Raw genomic sequence first — 17,294 nt, forward strand, 5'->3', positions numbered from 1 at the left:
CCATGAGAACAAACAGTGTTGCAACATATTGCTATCTCACCTATATATAGTGTGATTCCCTAAACATAGTTGCGTTGGTTCATTTCCTCAAAATGAACATGTCGGAGACGCTCCCCGTTGAATTCACCATACCAGAGGATAAACATCAACGTCTGGTAATAAGCAGTGTCCTGCTGTACATCGGAGTCTGTCTTAACATTGCAGTACTCGTGTCGTTACTGAAAACATGGAGGCCTGACAGCAGGATACAGTTCTTCATCCTTTGTCTTTGCACCGCCGACCTACTCGGTCTTTGCTTTCATCTTGGGATCGATATTGGATGGATTGCGACGTACGTGTGGACTGCTGGGAATGTTGGCTGCAAGATATGCATGTTCCTGCTCAAGTTTGGACACACCATGGCTCACTACTTCCTGGCATCGTTTAACGTTGACAACGTCATCACCATATGCTGTTATAAGTCCAGGAAGGTAACCAGGATCCTGCTCATTGTCGTCTCCATCTTTGCTGCAGTATGTGTCTGTGTCCCGGAGGTAGGTGTACACACTTTCATTGTTCATCTCCAGAAAACAATCTTTATTCAATGTAAGCATTTTTATCTTTGATTGCAACGAACTTATTAACAGATTATACCGGCTTGCACAAATTATATATGTAGAGTGTGTGAGTATAGCTTTACGCCGCTTTTAGCAATATTTCTGCAAGACAATGGCGGGGGACATCATAAATATATATGGATAAAAGAGTCGTTTATGTATTTATACAGAACTGATGAGTACTTGTTGTTTATGTACGCGCGTAATAAAAGTACATGAACGACGGTGTGATGGATCACGGTTTTTGATACATACAAACATTCATATGGTGCACTATTATACCGTCTGGAAGTACACATATTCAAATAAAGGTTTATACGAAGCAACAGAAAGACATTATGTCCATTGCCTGTACGTTTTATATGTACATGCATATGTGTATGGTGTTTACTTCTTGGTATGTTGCTGAACAAAACATGACGTAATAGTGATAGTACGAGACTAACTTAAGTGCAAGATTTGACATCACAGGGGAACATGATCAATGTCTATTTAGACAGTTGTTGTTTTGTTGTTTAACGTCAAACTCAACAATGACGTCGATCTGTAAATAATCGAGTCTGTGTCAGACAATCCAGTGATTGACACCATGAGCATCGATCTATGCAATTATGATACGATGACATGCGTCATCCAAGTCAGCGATCCTGACCACGCTATCCCGTCAGTCGCCTTTTACGACAAGCATGTGTTGCTGAAGATCAATTCTAACCCGGATGTTAACGGATCGTTTAATGACTGTAGTAAGTGTGCGTAGAATTTCAATTGGAAGTATAATAAAAATGTTGCATGTGTGCAGACTTCTGAACATTAGCAACTTGTTATCACTATTTTGTATATATCTATTATTAGACTTGAATCTACGTTTATGTCTTGTAGGCGTTCGTGTTCAGTACACATATTCATCCACACTATCAGGAACTCATCCAGTGCGCAAAGTTCGACTTCTTTGAAGACCAGGAGTCTGAAACAATTTACCTCGTTGTGTATACCGTTGGCATCTATTGGTTTCCACTTCTTTTCGTCATATTCACAGGAATACTCGCCATCATTGCATGGCTTACCAAGAGGGGCAAGTACATAACATCATTAAAAAAAAAATAATTATGCAGGTTTCGTTTACATTTAACAAAATCAAGAAATTGCTATTGCTCATATGAGTAAAATATATGTGTACATTATCCTATATTAATCCCACCCACCTCGTCCAATAAACCTGTTCAACTCTCTCTATACGCAGACAATGTTTGAGTGACTAGTCAGGATGCTAAGGGCGCTCTGTAATGATCTCGAAATGATGTCCTAAACGAAACCACGTGTGCATATCACATGATTAAACTGCTCCTTAAGAGTCATATGAAGTTCGATTTACATGTAAACGTAATTGTTTTAATCTGTTAAAAGCAACTGAGGAGTTTGAAGAAGCAAAGAAGAAAACTCCAGATGGAAGCGACCTTCAGACATTTGGCCTGGACCTAGCCATGGTGTCAGCATTTAGTAGGTCAATCTAAAAGAAGCATGAACATTTACATCATTGTGATTCTACATGGTAAAACTGTGGCGTCAGGCAATGAATACTTACTTGTTTATGCAAATTGTATGAATGGCGGGTGCTAACGGTACGACTGGACATGCTAACCCTTTCGCTAACACCTGATTTAGTCCATCCATATAATTCTTAATACTGCTATTTTGCCATTTACGCTCAATGGAATATGTTTTGGAGAATAATCAAAACTGGTTATTTTCTTACCGTGACAATTTATATTTTACGTTATGGACTGGACAGGCAGTATATGACTGTAGGTGGTATTTGTGTGACAGGACCGGATATGACTGTTTCGTATAACTGAAAGTGGCGGTATATAACTGGGTATGAATGTATAAGGCCGCATGTGACTGTACTATAACTGTTCATCTATATATGTAACTTTCTGTGTCTTCACGAGTCTATATATGACGGTATATTGCTGTAAATTGAATATGATCAAATATGATATTTTTCGACTGTATACACATTTGTATATGCATTTGACTGTCCATATCAGTGACCGTGAACGTTATGTGATTTCAGTCTATTGTATATGGCATTATATGACAGTATATGACAGAATATGACGATTTGACTGCGTGTTAATGAATGTCCTTGATTCTACAAGACACTAAATGCCTCTACATGACCGTATAGAAGGCGTATATAGTTATTCGACACATTATACATGTAGTCTAGAGATACATGATAGATCTACAGGGTTATCAATGTAAATAAATTTACCATTCTAAAGTAGGGGTTATGCTTGATTCATTTAAAATCATTCCATTGTACATTTTTGTTAATGTAGATGTTGTGTTCTTCGTGTGCTGGACGCCGACCTGTGTTCTCTTTCTCATTGAGAGACTGGGGTAGGTCACCATATTGCACCTTCTGCTTTATGCATGAACATGTTTCCATATCATAAATGCCATGTGTGTGTATCTGTTGTATATAGTACATTTGCAGTTTCAAACAATAGAATGCGAATAATAAAAGGGGGATAACCTCGTCTTTTAACAAAGAAATGCTATTTGCTTAGTTTTTCATGGGGTTAGTACCGCTGTACTTCCATACATCTTTCACAAGAATACAATGCATTAAAATAGCGATCACTATAATTATGCTGTACAACATCTTTGGAACACAGCATGAGTATCAAAACAGTCCCTTCATTTTGAACTGGACTAATATTTCGTAGGTTAATTTACACTCGAGCTTCGTCTAAATAAGTGGAACATGAACGTGATTTGAATTGGTAACAGATACTCAAAAAGTAACCTACAATAAATATTAAACACACTATGTGTTTGCCTCAGGAAATGAATCCAATGTTCATTTCCACATGACTTGGACTTTCTGCCTTGGAAACGCATAATACACTTTACTTCTCTGTATAAAACGTTTCACGGTCTTTCCTTCAAGTAAATCCTACCATCTCTAACCTACCGTCTGCTAAAAATAGCTGGTCGTAGTCACCTGATAGCCTACCCTTACCCGGATTGTAACCACGTAATCAAAACTCAATGATGACATGATGACAAGCAAAATGGAATTTGTTGAAAAACGCACTTTGCATTTTTTGGCATTACTGTAAGTGTATTATCGTGGAATGGCTTGTTTTCACTTTCTAAATATTAGCACACATGCAGCTACCTTCTTTAATTAATAATCGCGATATCTTGTGATTCTATTTCAAGATACAAGGACGGCAAACACGGTAAACTTTGGATCCAAAACATTTCCATGGAATAACCATTCTTGCTTCAGTTTAGCCACTGTAGCAGGGCATGGAGTCATCTCACAGATAACATCCTTACCTTGTCAGCTTGCTGAAGGGGTTCACCTCTTTGGTCATGTAGACAAGGCGTCCGACCTCTGATCAGAAGGTCCGTGGTTCGAATCCCATCACGGGACTCGGAAATTTTATGGCCGCTACATTGGCGCCCAACGTGGGGCTGAGCACGTTCATATAACATTTGAGCAAAATAAACCTCAGTACCCTACTATGCATCTTCTCGAGGCAAGAGAGTTAACTGGCTATAAAAGTCATGTTTCCACCCTTGCCGAACTAGGCTGGTATTATGGAGTTACATTTTGGCTGGACTAACGAGTCTATGCATAGTCCAATCAAAATCGCGCACCGAAATCGAAATCCGGTTCATAAACAGTCGTGCAGATTTCGGTCGATTGCAGGATTTGCAAAGCATGTGCACCGCCAACTCTTTGTCAGCAGATATTTCCAAATCTTGTCATGTTTTTAATCAAGGTGCACACGTGATTTGATGCATTTCGCGATGTAAGGCCCCTTTTATCACTATATAGATTTTGATTATCGATCAGATCGCCCTGACTGGGCGCCACCGTTTTGTGGGAAGCAAACGCAAGTGATATGATAGGTGGAACCTGATTGGTCCATAAGAGAGGCATAGACGGGACATAACTGGTAATAGCCACTGGTGGCGCTACGATCGAGCCCAGTAATTCCAGCCTAGTTCGGCAAGGGTGGAAACTTGACTTTTAAAGTCAGTTAACTCTCTTGCCTCGGGAAGATGCCTACTATGCGGCCCGGGACGTGCCTTCTGTTGACGGGTGAGTATGTAGCAGGGCGTGGAGTCATCTCACAGATGACATTCTTACCTTGTCAGCTTGCTGAAGGGGTTAACCTCTTTGGTCATGTGGACAGGGCGTTCGACCTCTGATCAGAAGGTCCGTGGTTCGAATCCCATCACGGGACTCGGAAATTTTATGGCCGCTACATTGGCGCCCAACGTGGGGCTGAGCACGTTCATATAACATTTGAGCAAAATAAACCTCAGTACCCTACTATGCATCTTCTCGAGGCAAGAGAGTTAACTGGCTATAAAAGTCATGTTTCCACCCTTGCCGAACTAGGCTGGTATTATGGAGTTACATTTTGGCTGGACTAACGAGTCTATGCATAGTCCAATCAAAATCGCGCACCGAAATCGAAATCCGGTTCATAAACAGTCGTGCAGATTTCGGTCGATTGCAGGATTTGCAAAGCATGTGCACCGCCAACTCTTTGTCAGCAGATATTTCCAAATCTTGTCATGTTTTTAATCAAGGTGCACACGTGATTTGATGCATTTCGCGATGTAAGGCCCCTTTTATCACTATATAGATTTTGATTATCGATCAGATCGCCCTGACTGGGCGCCACCGTTTTGTGGGAAGCAAACGCAAGTGATATGATAGGTGGAACCTGATTGGTCCATAAGAGAGGCATAGACGGGACATAACTGGTAATAGCCACTGGTGGCGCTACGATCGAGCCCAGTAATTCCAGCCTAGTTCGGCAAGGGTGGAAACTTGACTTTTAAAGTCAGTTAACTCTCTTGCCTCGGGAAGATGCCTACTATGCGGCCCGGGACGTGCCTTCTGTTGACGGGTGAGTATGTAGCAGGGCGTGGAGTCATCTCACAGATGACATTCTTACCTTGTCAGCTTGCTGAAGGGGTTAACCTCTTTGGTCATGTGGACAGGGCGTTCGACCTCTGATCAGAAGGTCCGTGGTTCGAATCCCATCACGGGACTCCTACACCACCATCATGGGTGTATATTTCAGTTCGCTATTTTTTATTGTGAAAAATAAAATGGATTAGGCAAAAGTGACACACTTACGAGACCTTCCCATACACATGTAATGAAAAGTGCAAACACAATATATGTACGGTGTAGAGAAATTGTGTGCAAGTAATACATAGAACACATACACACACATGTAAACATACGTGCACTCTAACATAGCATGACGTCATAGTGCAATCTAACTTTGTGACGTCACAATAAGACAGGCGTAGGGTGATAGGGCAGGCGTACGATACATACAGAAATAAGTCTTCTAGTGGCAGTAAAAGGTACAATATATGTAATTGTATGAAATAATTCAATTATTTCAGCCCATTTAAAAAGTATTTAAATGTATAAAAGTATATGTAAGTTGAAATATTTAAAAAAATAACTTTCTTTTATCTTTCTCAGTACATCATTGTCACATATGTAAAACGGGAATATCATAAAAATTTGGTGTTTTATTCCCGGCACACTGATCAATGTGTTGACTGAGTGGGATACACCGACAAGAGGGGTCCCTTATTTGTTGTCGGTGGACCCTCACTCTCGCTTTGAGGGTGTCCCCTGTCTGTCCATGTATTCGGCCTTGCATCCAGCAAGTTGTATGACATAAATCAAGTTTTTCGAAGCACAATTCATATTTTCACGACATAGAAAGTTTTTTCCGTCTTTGAATGTAAAAGAACAACATTGTAAAACATGAGGGCAAGTACCACAATTTGGTTTGTTACACTTTTGTACTGTTTTACATTCTTGTTTTCGATTTGAGAAAGAAGCCCTGGTTAGAATCTGTTTCAGATTTTGGCTCTGTCTTTTACTTTTAATAAGTTTATTTTGTGATATTTTTTGTTTTAGTTCTTTACACTTATTTAAGGAATACAGTGTCTCCCGAACACTTCCAAATATTTCCGGGTTTTGGGGATTAAAGTTTGTAGCAAAAGGGAGGACACTCTCAGTAGGTTTATCTGTTGTTTTCAAAATATCACAACGGTTTTGTCATTTAGCCTTGTTTATTGCGTCTTCTACTATTTTTCTAGGGTAGTTTCTTTCTAATAGTGACTCCCTCAGTTCATCGAGTCTATGTTGTGCACGATCTGAATTAGATACTATCGCGCAGATGGTACGTGCTGATAAGTAGGGGACTCTGTTTTAGTATGATGGGGGTGACAGGAATTATAATTGAGGTATTGCTTTGAATCGGTTGGTTTGTAATATACATCTGTTTCAATGTTATTGTTTCAAATTGTAACCATTACATCTAGAAACGATAGATTGTTATCGCTCATCCCTAAAGTAAAGGTTAAACTTGGATGGAGTGTCTGTAAAATATCTATCAAACACTGTAGATCGTCTTCATTCCGATTCCACAGAACAAAACAATCATCTAAAAATCTTTTCCATTTATCTTGAAATCCCTGTCCAAATTCAATGCTGAATTCTTCATCAATTTTTTAGTACAGTTTCTCCTCCAAATAACCAAATAAAGGGGTTGCATAAGTAGGGGCCATTTTTGCCCTCATTGCTGTGCCGTTAACTCGTTTGTAATGAGAACCATCAAAATTATATGTATTGTTGTTCAGAATAAATTTAATACCATCGATAATGAATTCCGAGGTAAAGTCTTCTCGGATCCCCGAACAGTGTTTATTTATCCAGTATTCAATAGCTTCTGTGCCGAGATCACTGGGAATGTTTGAATATAAACTAACTACATCAAAACTGACTAACTTTGTACCATTTTCGACTGAGGCGGAAAGTTGGTTCAGAAAATCATTTATGTAGCTCTTGACATGTTTAGTTATGGGTTTGAACACTTTATCCATAAGGTCACAGATTCTGTGTGTGGGACATTTGGGTCGCGCAGTGATTGGCCGTAATTTTAAATCATTTACGGGGGGTATTTTGACATCAGCAGAATTCAATGTTCGACTTTTTTCTTGGATCTGTGCGCTCTTATGAACTTTAGGAAGGCAATAAAAATTGCTTTCTTTCGACTCAAAATTAATTAAATAACCCTCTTCGTTTGTAGTCAGGCATTGAGAATGTGAATATACTAATCTTTTAAGATTAAGTCATACAGTTTTCTCCGAACTGTCTGAAAGCTTTCTGTAACAAGATTCGTCTTTTACAATATCTAATGAGTATTCTTGGTATTATTTACTGTCCATAATATTATAGCGCCTCCCTTATCAGCTTCTATAATAACAATTGACTCGTTGTTTGATAATCTGTTTGTAGCCGCTCGTACATTTTTTGTTATGTTTGATTTACCTCTTTGAGGGTTTACAGTAAAGGGTAAATCTTTGAGGCGGTTAATAACATTGTCCAACACTTTGTTACTTCCAGGTTTTGGAGTGAAGGTGCTTTTGTTTCTAACCAATGAAGTATCTTCGTTATTGGCATCAATTTCAAGATGATTTAGTAATCTCAATTTTCTACAAAAATCAGACATATCTGTTCTTAGTTCATGTAAATCCTGTTTCAATGGAGTAGGGGGGAACTTCATACCTTCAAGTAATACAGATATTCCCTCCTGTGTCAGATCTACACACGATAAGTTGATCACTTTAGGGTCTATTGTTGAGTTTCCCCTCCCTGGGGGAACCTCGCTGTCACTAAAAAAAAGAACTATAGTCCTTTTCATTTAAGCGTTCATATCCATCTTCATTTCGATCTCGACCACGTCCTTGAGTTTGGAAATGTCCTCGCCTGTTATCACGGGCATGTCCTTGGCCCCGACGATTGTGGTTTGGACTTCTTTGGCGACCTTGGCCTTGTTGTCTCCTTTGGTTTGAAGATCTGCCTTGAGTGATGTTGATTGTTCGGGTGGGTCTTCGTCCCAGGAAAGTTGTGCTTCCTCTGAACGTACCGTTCTGTGTTGGAGGACCTCTGCGAGTCAGTTTCACAGAATGTGACTGGGGTGGTTTTATTTTTGCCACATCAGCATAGGATTTCCCCTCAGATTTTTATGAAGGGATTTTTTATGAAGGGATTTTCTTCTTTTGAGTTGACTTTTAAGGCATAGTTTGTATGCCATTTCTTGTTTTTCTCTAATCGCTTGTTGGAAATTTCTTCTCCAATCTGACATTCTCTGTCCCATTCTTTCTGCAACGATTCAAGAACTTTTCCCTGTGTGGTCTTTCATAAGTTCTTCAATGATTTCCGCAGCCATTACTGTGATAATTACATTAAATATTGTTGTAACCACTGAGACGTTTTGTCTAAATTGGACTGAGCCCCTGTATTCATAACGTGATGAACAAAGATTGTGTCATTAAAGTTTTACATTCGGGAAAAATAGTGAAAAGCATTTTCTAATGGGGAACCCCAAGGCCAAGAAACAGTGTCCGACAAAATAACTCTAAATAAATCATTCTTCCCATTTTTTCAGAGTTAATTAATTTTGTCGGACATTTGGTCTTCATCAATGTGTCGCTGATTACTTCCCTGTTATGATGAACTTGTAAAATGTTCAAAAGTGATGTCCAGCATATACGGCCACTGTAATTGTGAAAATATTATTAGAAAATACCAAATTCACAAGTCTAATATGTATGCGCAACTTATGTAAAATGCAACAAAAATAATAAATTATAAAAAAGAAGAAGAAGAAAATACCAAATTCTGATACTACCACACAATTCTAGTGTCCCCTGTCTTGATGTTGCAATCAATATATTTTTTCTAAAGGCGGCATAAAAGTCCACTCACACATTCCCTCGTAAATATTCACTGAAACGTACGTAAAATATATTCAGAAATGTTCTTGATACTCTTCATAAATAGACTCAAATGTATACAACATTAAAAACAAAACAAAACATACTTTGAACAAATTGAAAACACATGAATTCCCCATTCACCGTAAGTCCCACAATTACCATTTCCGAGAACACTTCGGCTGGAGAACCATATCACGCAGGCTTCTCACAGGTCAATCCCGTTTGCGGAGCTTTCTATACTATCGCTACCACCAGTCACCCCACTGTGTAAGGCGGTCACAACCAAGCATGTATGTGAACTCTTATCAGGTTGACCGCTAAGTCGTGACGCAGAATACTCTCCCCCTAGCTAATATTTTTGGTTTGTTTGTCAATTTGAAATTCTATTTCAGTCAGCAATCACGAACCGATGTGTTCAATCAATCAAACGTTAATTCAGCTGGAAAACAGTAAGTCAGTCGTAAACCTTTTACCAGTTCACTATAATGACATTCACAACAATATACATGTCACTACATTTTGATTTGTAGGAAATATTTTCAACATTATTGTAATGGCCTCGTCCACATAGGGGGCCCAATAGTCTAAGGCGTCGATATTCGCTCTGTGCCGAGTTGCCTCCCTTGGGCACGCCAGCAGTCCATGATCGTAGGTTCGAATCCCGTTTCGCTCCGATTATGTTTCGAGGTTGTCAGCACCATGCCCGCGCTCGCGTGTTTCACCAATGTGGTACAAGTCTAAGACCTGCATCACATCGGGCTTCCTCCCACATTAAGCTGACACGCCTTGATATAACTGGAATAATGTTAAAAGCGGCGTTAAAACCAATTCACTCACTCGATGGCAGCGGTGATGAGGGTAAAGGTGTGACGCGCTGGGAAGGATCGTGAATATCTGGGTGTAATGGAGACATGTACAGCTTCGTGTATTGTTTGATATCAGTGTTTGTTTTCAGTACTCTCAACTTGGCTTATGACCGTTTGGAGGTTTTGTGGTTGGCTTTCAAATACATCGCAGTCATAAACAGCTGTCTTAATCCTGTTATATACGGTGAGTACCTGCCTTACACAGTACACGTGAAGATTCGGGTCAGAATTAGTCTTCAGCAAACCATGTTTGTTATAAGAGGCGATCAACGGGATCGGGTGGTCAGACTCGCTGGCTCGGTTGATGCATAATATCCCAGTTGCGAAGATCGATTATCGATGTTTTACAGACGGCCGTTATGTAGCTGGAATATTGCTGAGTTCGGCGTTAAACTACCACTAACCCAGTCCTCAACATTGAACATCGAGCAGCAGCCTTAATCCCTACACATGTGGATCTTCCAAATAATTATATGCCGTAGCGATTGTAACAATTCGTTAACTTATATTGTATATATTAATTGTTTACAATCATATTTCAATAATCAGTGAATGAATATGTTCTATGCGCTTACAGTAACTTCTGTGCATATTATGTGTTTAAAACAAGTGTTCCCTGATCCAAAATCAAGGGGATATGGTGTTTTGTATTTATCGTTTTAATATGTGCAAACATACTGTTGTAAGTATATATTTACAGAAGGTGATACTTCAAAGAAATAGTGTTCCTAATACATCTATCATAGCCGGTGACCAACAGCCTTAATCCAAGTATATAAAGGCCGTGCAGTAAAGTAATATATGCAGTTAATACCCTGAACAGTTCTGAGGAACTATATAAAAAAAGAATGATAAGAATCGTATCTGAATAGGACACAGTCAATGGAGACATTTGGTGATTTAAGACCTATGTGTTGTCACTTCAGGGATTTTCACGTGCATCAGACGTAAAAGGGAACCGCTGTCCGGCCTTGAACCAAGTCCGACGTTTGAGGAGAACAAGGCGTTCGTCGAATAATACACCACATGTGCCTCAATCATAATGCGCATAGGAAAAACCAAAATTGGACTTCCAAGATGAAAAAAAGGACTTAAAGTCTTTCAAACCAAAGCGACTTGGCACTTTGCGTAGGGTTCACTTATTCCTAATAGTATGCATAAACTATGTACGTTTGCGGTGATGGTCTTATAAAGCACCTTCCAAAATAAGATACAAATGAATTATAAGTGTTTCAGTTATATTACGGCGCGTCGGTGTGCTGTGTGGGGAAAGTCTTTCGACTTTCGTAAGACTCACGAGTACGGTTTTGGTGCTGAAAAACACACATTAATAGGGCTAATCTGGAATTTTTACCATCGATCGCGGCTTCAGACACGTCAAAGGGACAGAACTCTGCACAGGGAATTTGCCACTTTGTCCCCTACCTTATTTCAGTATCACTATGATTTTCGTACAGAGATGTTCACAGGTGCAGCATCTAAGGACCTGGAACAACTGTTGGAAGAATTTTTCAAAATGCACCGTGTCGCAATGTGGTGCCAGTGGTGCCAATTGTGCCATCATGTTAACTAATGAGCCATTATTATTAACATGGGTGAACTAGATCTGTGACCTTACGCGTGGATCAGTCCCGTGCATAAGTTGAGTTTAGCGTCACTTTTACACAGTTTGGTTAGTACATGGCGTGGCAACGATCCCTCCTGTCGTGGTACGACGGCATGCACTAAGAGAGGTGACACTTGTACCGACACGTTGTACTCGAGGACCTGCCCGGAATCACTGTCTGTTAGTGTGGATAATTGTCTTGTTATAATCATGATCCGATATTTCAGATTTACATCAAGACATTTTTAGACAAACTTATGAATAATCATTAGGTTCGTGTAATCCCCATTGATCTTTGAGACACCATGTGTTCAGAACGTAAATATAGGGCATTGTGTGTACAATGGATTATCAAGATGGAGTAGATTATTGTGTGCTGGGCCATGTTTTGATAACTTCAGTGAATAGTGACTGGGTGAATGTTGGTTTACGATAATAATATTACAGCTGTGCTATGTAGTGGCGGCCGGTAAATATTGAAGTCTGGCCTTTGCAAACTTGTGACCAAAAACATGAAAAACGATCAAAGCTGCTTTAGCTGGCCCCTGCGACAAGCACAGACACGAGGCATTGGACTACCAAGTACTAACTGTATCAAGTCAGTTCGGTATGTTTCACGGCTCACGATACGCTTTCCCATGTGTCCCTTGATGAGTATTTACACAAAAAGTAATATTTTCAAAATGCAAAATCACGGCCTTTTCATACGGCGATACGTATCTTATAGTGCTTTTAAGCGAACCCATCATACATGTTCCCCCTTTACTTTGCCTTTTACGCCCAATGGAATCACGCTGCTGTATATTTATAATCGGAAACAATAAATGATAACCAGACGTTGCTTTATAGATAACACCAATTATGCTGGACTAAATTGAATTGGTTGTTTTTTATTTAAAAATAAACAAATGTTCAAAAAGCCTATTAGTACCATCTTCAGCCGATTAAATATTGACACATTTTAAATGAAAGAAACAGTGTATTATTGCTTCTAAAATATATTTATATGCTGATAATTGTTTAAAGATCATTGAGTATAAAAATCTTCCGTATAAAGTTTAAACGCTCTTCTCACTCATCAATCACGACAGAAGCCGGAAGAAATGCAACGCTACAGCGAACCAAAGGCTCACAGCTGACTAAAGTCTGGTGCACTTTAACAGTATGCAAAACAGAGTTAAGTCCCTTGCATGGCATTTGCCTCACCCACAGTCTCCACGGTGTGCTATACAGATTCTCATATAGTACCTGTTCCCGAGGACGGATTAATAGTGGAATGAGTGAACATGTGAATAATTTCAATATTTAAACCCCATAATGCAGTGTTGTTTTTAAAATATACGACTGTCGACCAAAAACAATCGCATTGACTTCTAGTAACTGTACTAAACATGTTGTTCCATATATCGGCGTTAGTGGTCAGGATGTCTTCACGTAGATGTCAACACTATTCCAGCTACGTGAGGGGCAGGGGGTGGGGTAGCCTCGTGGTTAAAGCGTTCTCTCTGGTTCGATTCCCCACATGAGTACAATGTGTGAAGCCGTGATATTGCTGGAATATTGCTAAAAGAAGCGTCAAACCATATTCGCTCACTCGTGGCCACGAACTAAACTTCACCTTTTCCCTTCCCGCGTTCATTCCATGGAGAAATACATGGAACTGATAACTATTTATTTAACATTATAGACAGTTAGTGTACAATAATTTGATTTGGTGTTCTGTGTTGTACATTTATAGTGAGTGAGTGAGTTTGGTTTAACGCCGCCTTTAACAGTATTCCAGTTATATCACGGCGTGTCAGCTTAATGTGGGAGGAAAGCCCGAAGTGATGCAGGTCTCAGACGTTTATCACTTCGGTGAAACCCACGAGCACGGGTATGGTGCTGACAAACCTAGAAACATAATCGGGGCGAACCGGGATTCGAACCAGCAATCATAGGTTTCTGGCGTGCCCAAGGGACGCAACTCTGCCTTAGGCGCCTTAGACGACTGGGCCACCCGTGCCCCCGTACATTTATAGTATATATTCGTAGGACGTGCCATAGTTTGTGACGCCCCCGTCGAGTGCGACTTCAACGACGGCAAACTTACTCACTCACTCCAGCATCATGTATGTAAATATTCTGGTTCAGTGATTGATACTTCCGACAACGGCATGTTGTTGGGCGACGGTGATTGCAATCAGCACATATTCTTGTGGACCCATTCTAACCCAGAATCCGGTTCCTAATATCTTCCAATACTCAAAGGGAGTGCACACAGATGATATAGCATTTTAAGAAAAAGGTCTTTGGTCTTAAACCAGTCCATCAATTCAGGTTGTTTGGGTTGGGCCATGTTCCTCTTCGAGGTGAGGTGAGGTGAAGTGGGGTTTAACGTCGCATCCAAGATCATTGCATTTATATAGCGACGTGCATGCACGTGTGTGTGTGTTCCTCTACGAATGGTAAAGGTGCGTGACACGATAGATGAAAGGAAGACATAATGCGGATGTTAAAAGCCCGACTGGTGAGTGAACTGGGTTTAACGTTGCTTTAAACAGTGTTTCAGTTTTATGGGTGTCAGGTAGCTTAATGTGGGAGGATACAGGTTTACCACTTTTGGTGGCGTTGGTGCTATGAAACCAGGAATCACAATCGGGGGGAATCATGGATTCGAACCCAATAGCAAAAGACCGTGGTATGAAGGGCAAGCGAATTGCGATGGCATATGCAATTAGCATTTGTCCCTTCACATGATGCAATGCAGTGTGATGCATTTTATTCACTTTAACTTCGGCAAAATTACATAAAGTTGCAACTGCAGTAATGAAACGTTGGCTCTTTGAATAGGGAGACATATGTAAGAAATTCGGCGGGGGACAGTGATTCGATGGGTAGCCGCATGACTCCTGTGGGTTCAAGGTCCTCGATCAAACCTTACACTCAGCTCGGGTTGTGTGTGGTGTCTCCGAGTCAGTTAGCTCTTCGAAATTTGCCCTTTTTTCTTTAGTAGCAAATGGGTACCCGATAGGATTAGATGAAAGTCTTTTACCGCTTTACCTGCAGCTGGTATGGTATACTCCTCGTGGAGCTGAATGTGCAGTTGCAGTGCACACTCATCCATTGACTGGGGACATTAACAATATCTGTGAAGATACATTAGAGCATTATAGAAGTTGCCCGTTGTCAATAAAAAGAATTAGTATTTTACTTCTGATTTTGTTGAAGTTTTCATGAAGCATGTTGCCTTGAATCGCTCTCTTCGAGCCATCCTCCACGAACCTTACTGTGTAACTAGATACACATGGGGTTTAATGTCTCTTGACAACAATAGGTTCCCGTCAAATTATCATTTTCAGGTTAATGGACAAACGTGTGTGTGATCCTGAACAAGGTTACTCTGCAACGTACGGAAACAAGAGCGACGCCTTTCAATGTATACGGCAGCCAGCTTTGTTACAACCCCTAATGTAAAAATTACTCTTGATGTAAAAACATCCATTGCGGTTGCGGGTTAACTATTGTTACAACCCTAAATGTAAAGATTACTCACCCATGTTACAACTCTTAGTGTAATTTTTTTTTACATTAAGGGTTGAAGCGATAGATAATATTTTTTTACATTAAGGGTTATCACAATAAAATAATACTTATCGAACTTTCATGAAACTTCGCAGATTTAATTGATCGTTACTTTGTCTTAATGTGCAAATGACTAATCATTTTTAGATTACCTCTCTACAACGACCACCTGGTTGTTATATTCAGGCTTCATAAAGGGTTTATGACCCCTTTAAACAGATTTTTATCAAACTTACTGTTGTACAAAGGTTATTTTTCGATACTCTGCAAGGTAACCTAGTTACTATCCTAATACCGTAACGTCGGAAAGGAAGACTCAGCCCAAGCAGCTCAGACCAAAATGTAGATGGTGGTGGGTTGTTAGAATAGTCCTTTAACAGAGTTTTAGGCATAAAATAATTGACATTTTTTTGCAGTATTACGGATATAACAGTTAAGCATACACCAGAATCATATGATATTACAGACGACAGGAATTCCAATGCAATGATGTTTGGTGATGTTCGAAAAGTATTATTTCACAGTGATAACCTGTAAAAAAATATTATCTATCACTTCAACCCTTAATGCAAAAAACAATTGGTCCTGAATTTATTTACAGTTAAACTACTCAAATAGTTCTCACATGAAATGGATGTTTTAAACTGTGCATAATAACCCATTTGGGGGCTTTCGCATAGATCACTATGCCAAACCTGAAAAAATGCGGTTTTATTACCACATGTTTGAAAGTACCAGACATCACCAAATCCTAATCTGAAAATAACAGTTTTAAGTTTCGTTATCCAATTTACGTGGCCTTGTTCATCGTACAACCGCAATATATCGTAGCATTTTTTGGGGTAAAGGAGATTCCTGCATATTATAAAGAGACAGCCAATATCTGACATAGAACATCTGCCAGACTATGTCACTGTCACTATGAACCCAGAAATTTAATGTATACTTTTTACATTAAGAGTTAACACGTAACCCTTAATGTAATCTTTTTTACATTAAGAGTAATTTTTACATTAAGGGTGGTAACACAGCTTGCTCCCAGTGATTTAATGGACATGTTTGAGAGGTGTACGCTCTGTCTTGACCACACATTCCGAGATGGCAGCTTTACTGCATTTTCAACTATCATGACTATTCAACTACTAAATACAGACACTACCACATTACCGTCATGATATGACCTTTACAATGCAACCAACAAAGCCTCGCAGTTCAACGTTTCACAATATTTCTAGTCCTCGAACTTTCAACTCCATAGTTCACAGTTCATAGTCACCTCCACACGTAGAACAATATCATGGATGGACATAGGGAAAGCCAGAGCAAGGCAGATGTGGATAGAAGGTATGATTTTAAAGTTGGTGGATATGTGAGTCAATCAATACAATTGTTCGTTGTGAAAGTATTTTCGTGTGTATTCTCATCCCATATTTCAGTGGAACTTTGTGGGAACTTTGTGTTTTTGTTTTGCCACCTGTTTGAAGCTAGTTGCAAACCTTCAAATGAGGACAGCTTCATATGCGTTTTAATATTTATGATAAAAAATAACTTAAGAGGACTCTTGAATAAACTATAACATAGGCAATATATCGTGGCGTGGTTGCCATGATGAAATTCAACAAGAGTAAGGAATATAGAAACATGTAAAGTCGGAGCCCGTTATCTCGAATGTACAGACAACACGAATCTATTCCCCGGTCCCGACCGCCTTACTATATAAATATAAAAAAAATTGACCGCTTATCTCGAATTCGAGATACAAAGTACACATCACTATCTTGAACCTTGGACTCGATCCTAACTTTGTCTTTT

General features: G+C 39.6%; 2 protein-coding genes across 3 annotated transcripts in view; both read left to right on the forward strand.

Moving 5' to 3' along the window:
- On the forward strand, window positions 1–12,766 carry LOC124112554 (adipokinetic hormone/corazonin-related peptide receptor variant I-like). Of its 2 annotated transcripts, none has more exons than XR_006857632.2 (6): window positions 1–533; window positions 1,476–1,668; window positions 2,001–2,093; window positions 2,939–2,999; window positions 10,389–10,496; window positions 11,239–11,255. XR_006857632.2 is itself a non-coding variant. In XM_046472705.2 (6 exons), the coding sequence occupies exons 1-6, from the start codon at window positions 93–95 to the stop codon at window positions 11,328–11,330; spliced, it is 975 nt and encodes a 324-aa protein (XP_046328661.2). In that variant the 5' UTR covers window positions 1–92; the 3' UTR covers window positions 11,331–12,766. The 2 variants fall into 2 exon arrangements, 1 of the variants encoding a protein (XP_046328661.2); XM_046472705.2 differs by having other exon boundaries at window positions 10,402–10,496; window positions 11,239–12,766.
- The window catches only part of LOC124112553 (solute carrier family 22 member 3-like), a 22,539-nt gene continuing 16,572 nt past the window's right edge, over window positions 11,328–17,294 (forward strand). The window contains exon 1 of the mRNA XM_046472704.2: window positions 11,328–11,440. The gene's annotated coding sequence lies outside the window, so the exon portion shown is untranslated. The remainder of the gene's footprint in view (window positions 11,441–17,294) is intronic.

This window comes from Haliotis rufescens, unplaced genomic scaffold (assembly GCF_023055435.1).
Source record: "Haliotis rufescens isolate VD_foot unplaced genomic scaffold, xgHalRufe1.0.p SCAF_1, whole genome shotgun sequence".
Taxonomy (NCBI): Eukaryota; Metazoa; Mollusca; class Gastropoda; order Lepetellida; family Haliotidae; genus Haliotis; species Haliotis rufescens.

Excerpts from the sequence above, each read along its gene's own strand:
- LOC124112554 (XM_046472705.2), top strand. The coding sequence starts at position 93 with ATGAACATGTCGGAGACGCTCCCCGTTGAATTCACCATACCAGAGGAT. Across the intron at positions 534-1,475 it reads TATGTGTCTGTGTCCCGGAG|GCGTTCGTGTTCAGTACACA; the intron begins GTAGGTGTACAC and ends TATGTCTTGTAG. Across the intron at positions 2,094-2,938 it reads AGCCATGGTGTCAGCATTTA|ATGTTGTGTTCTTCGTGTGC; the intron begins GTAGGTCAATCT and ends TTGTTAATGTAG.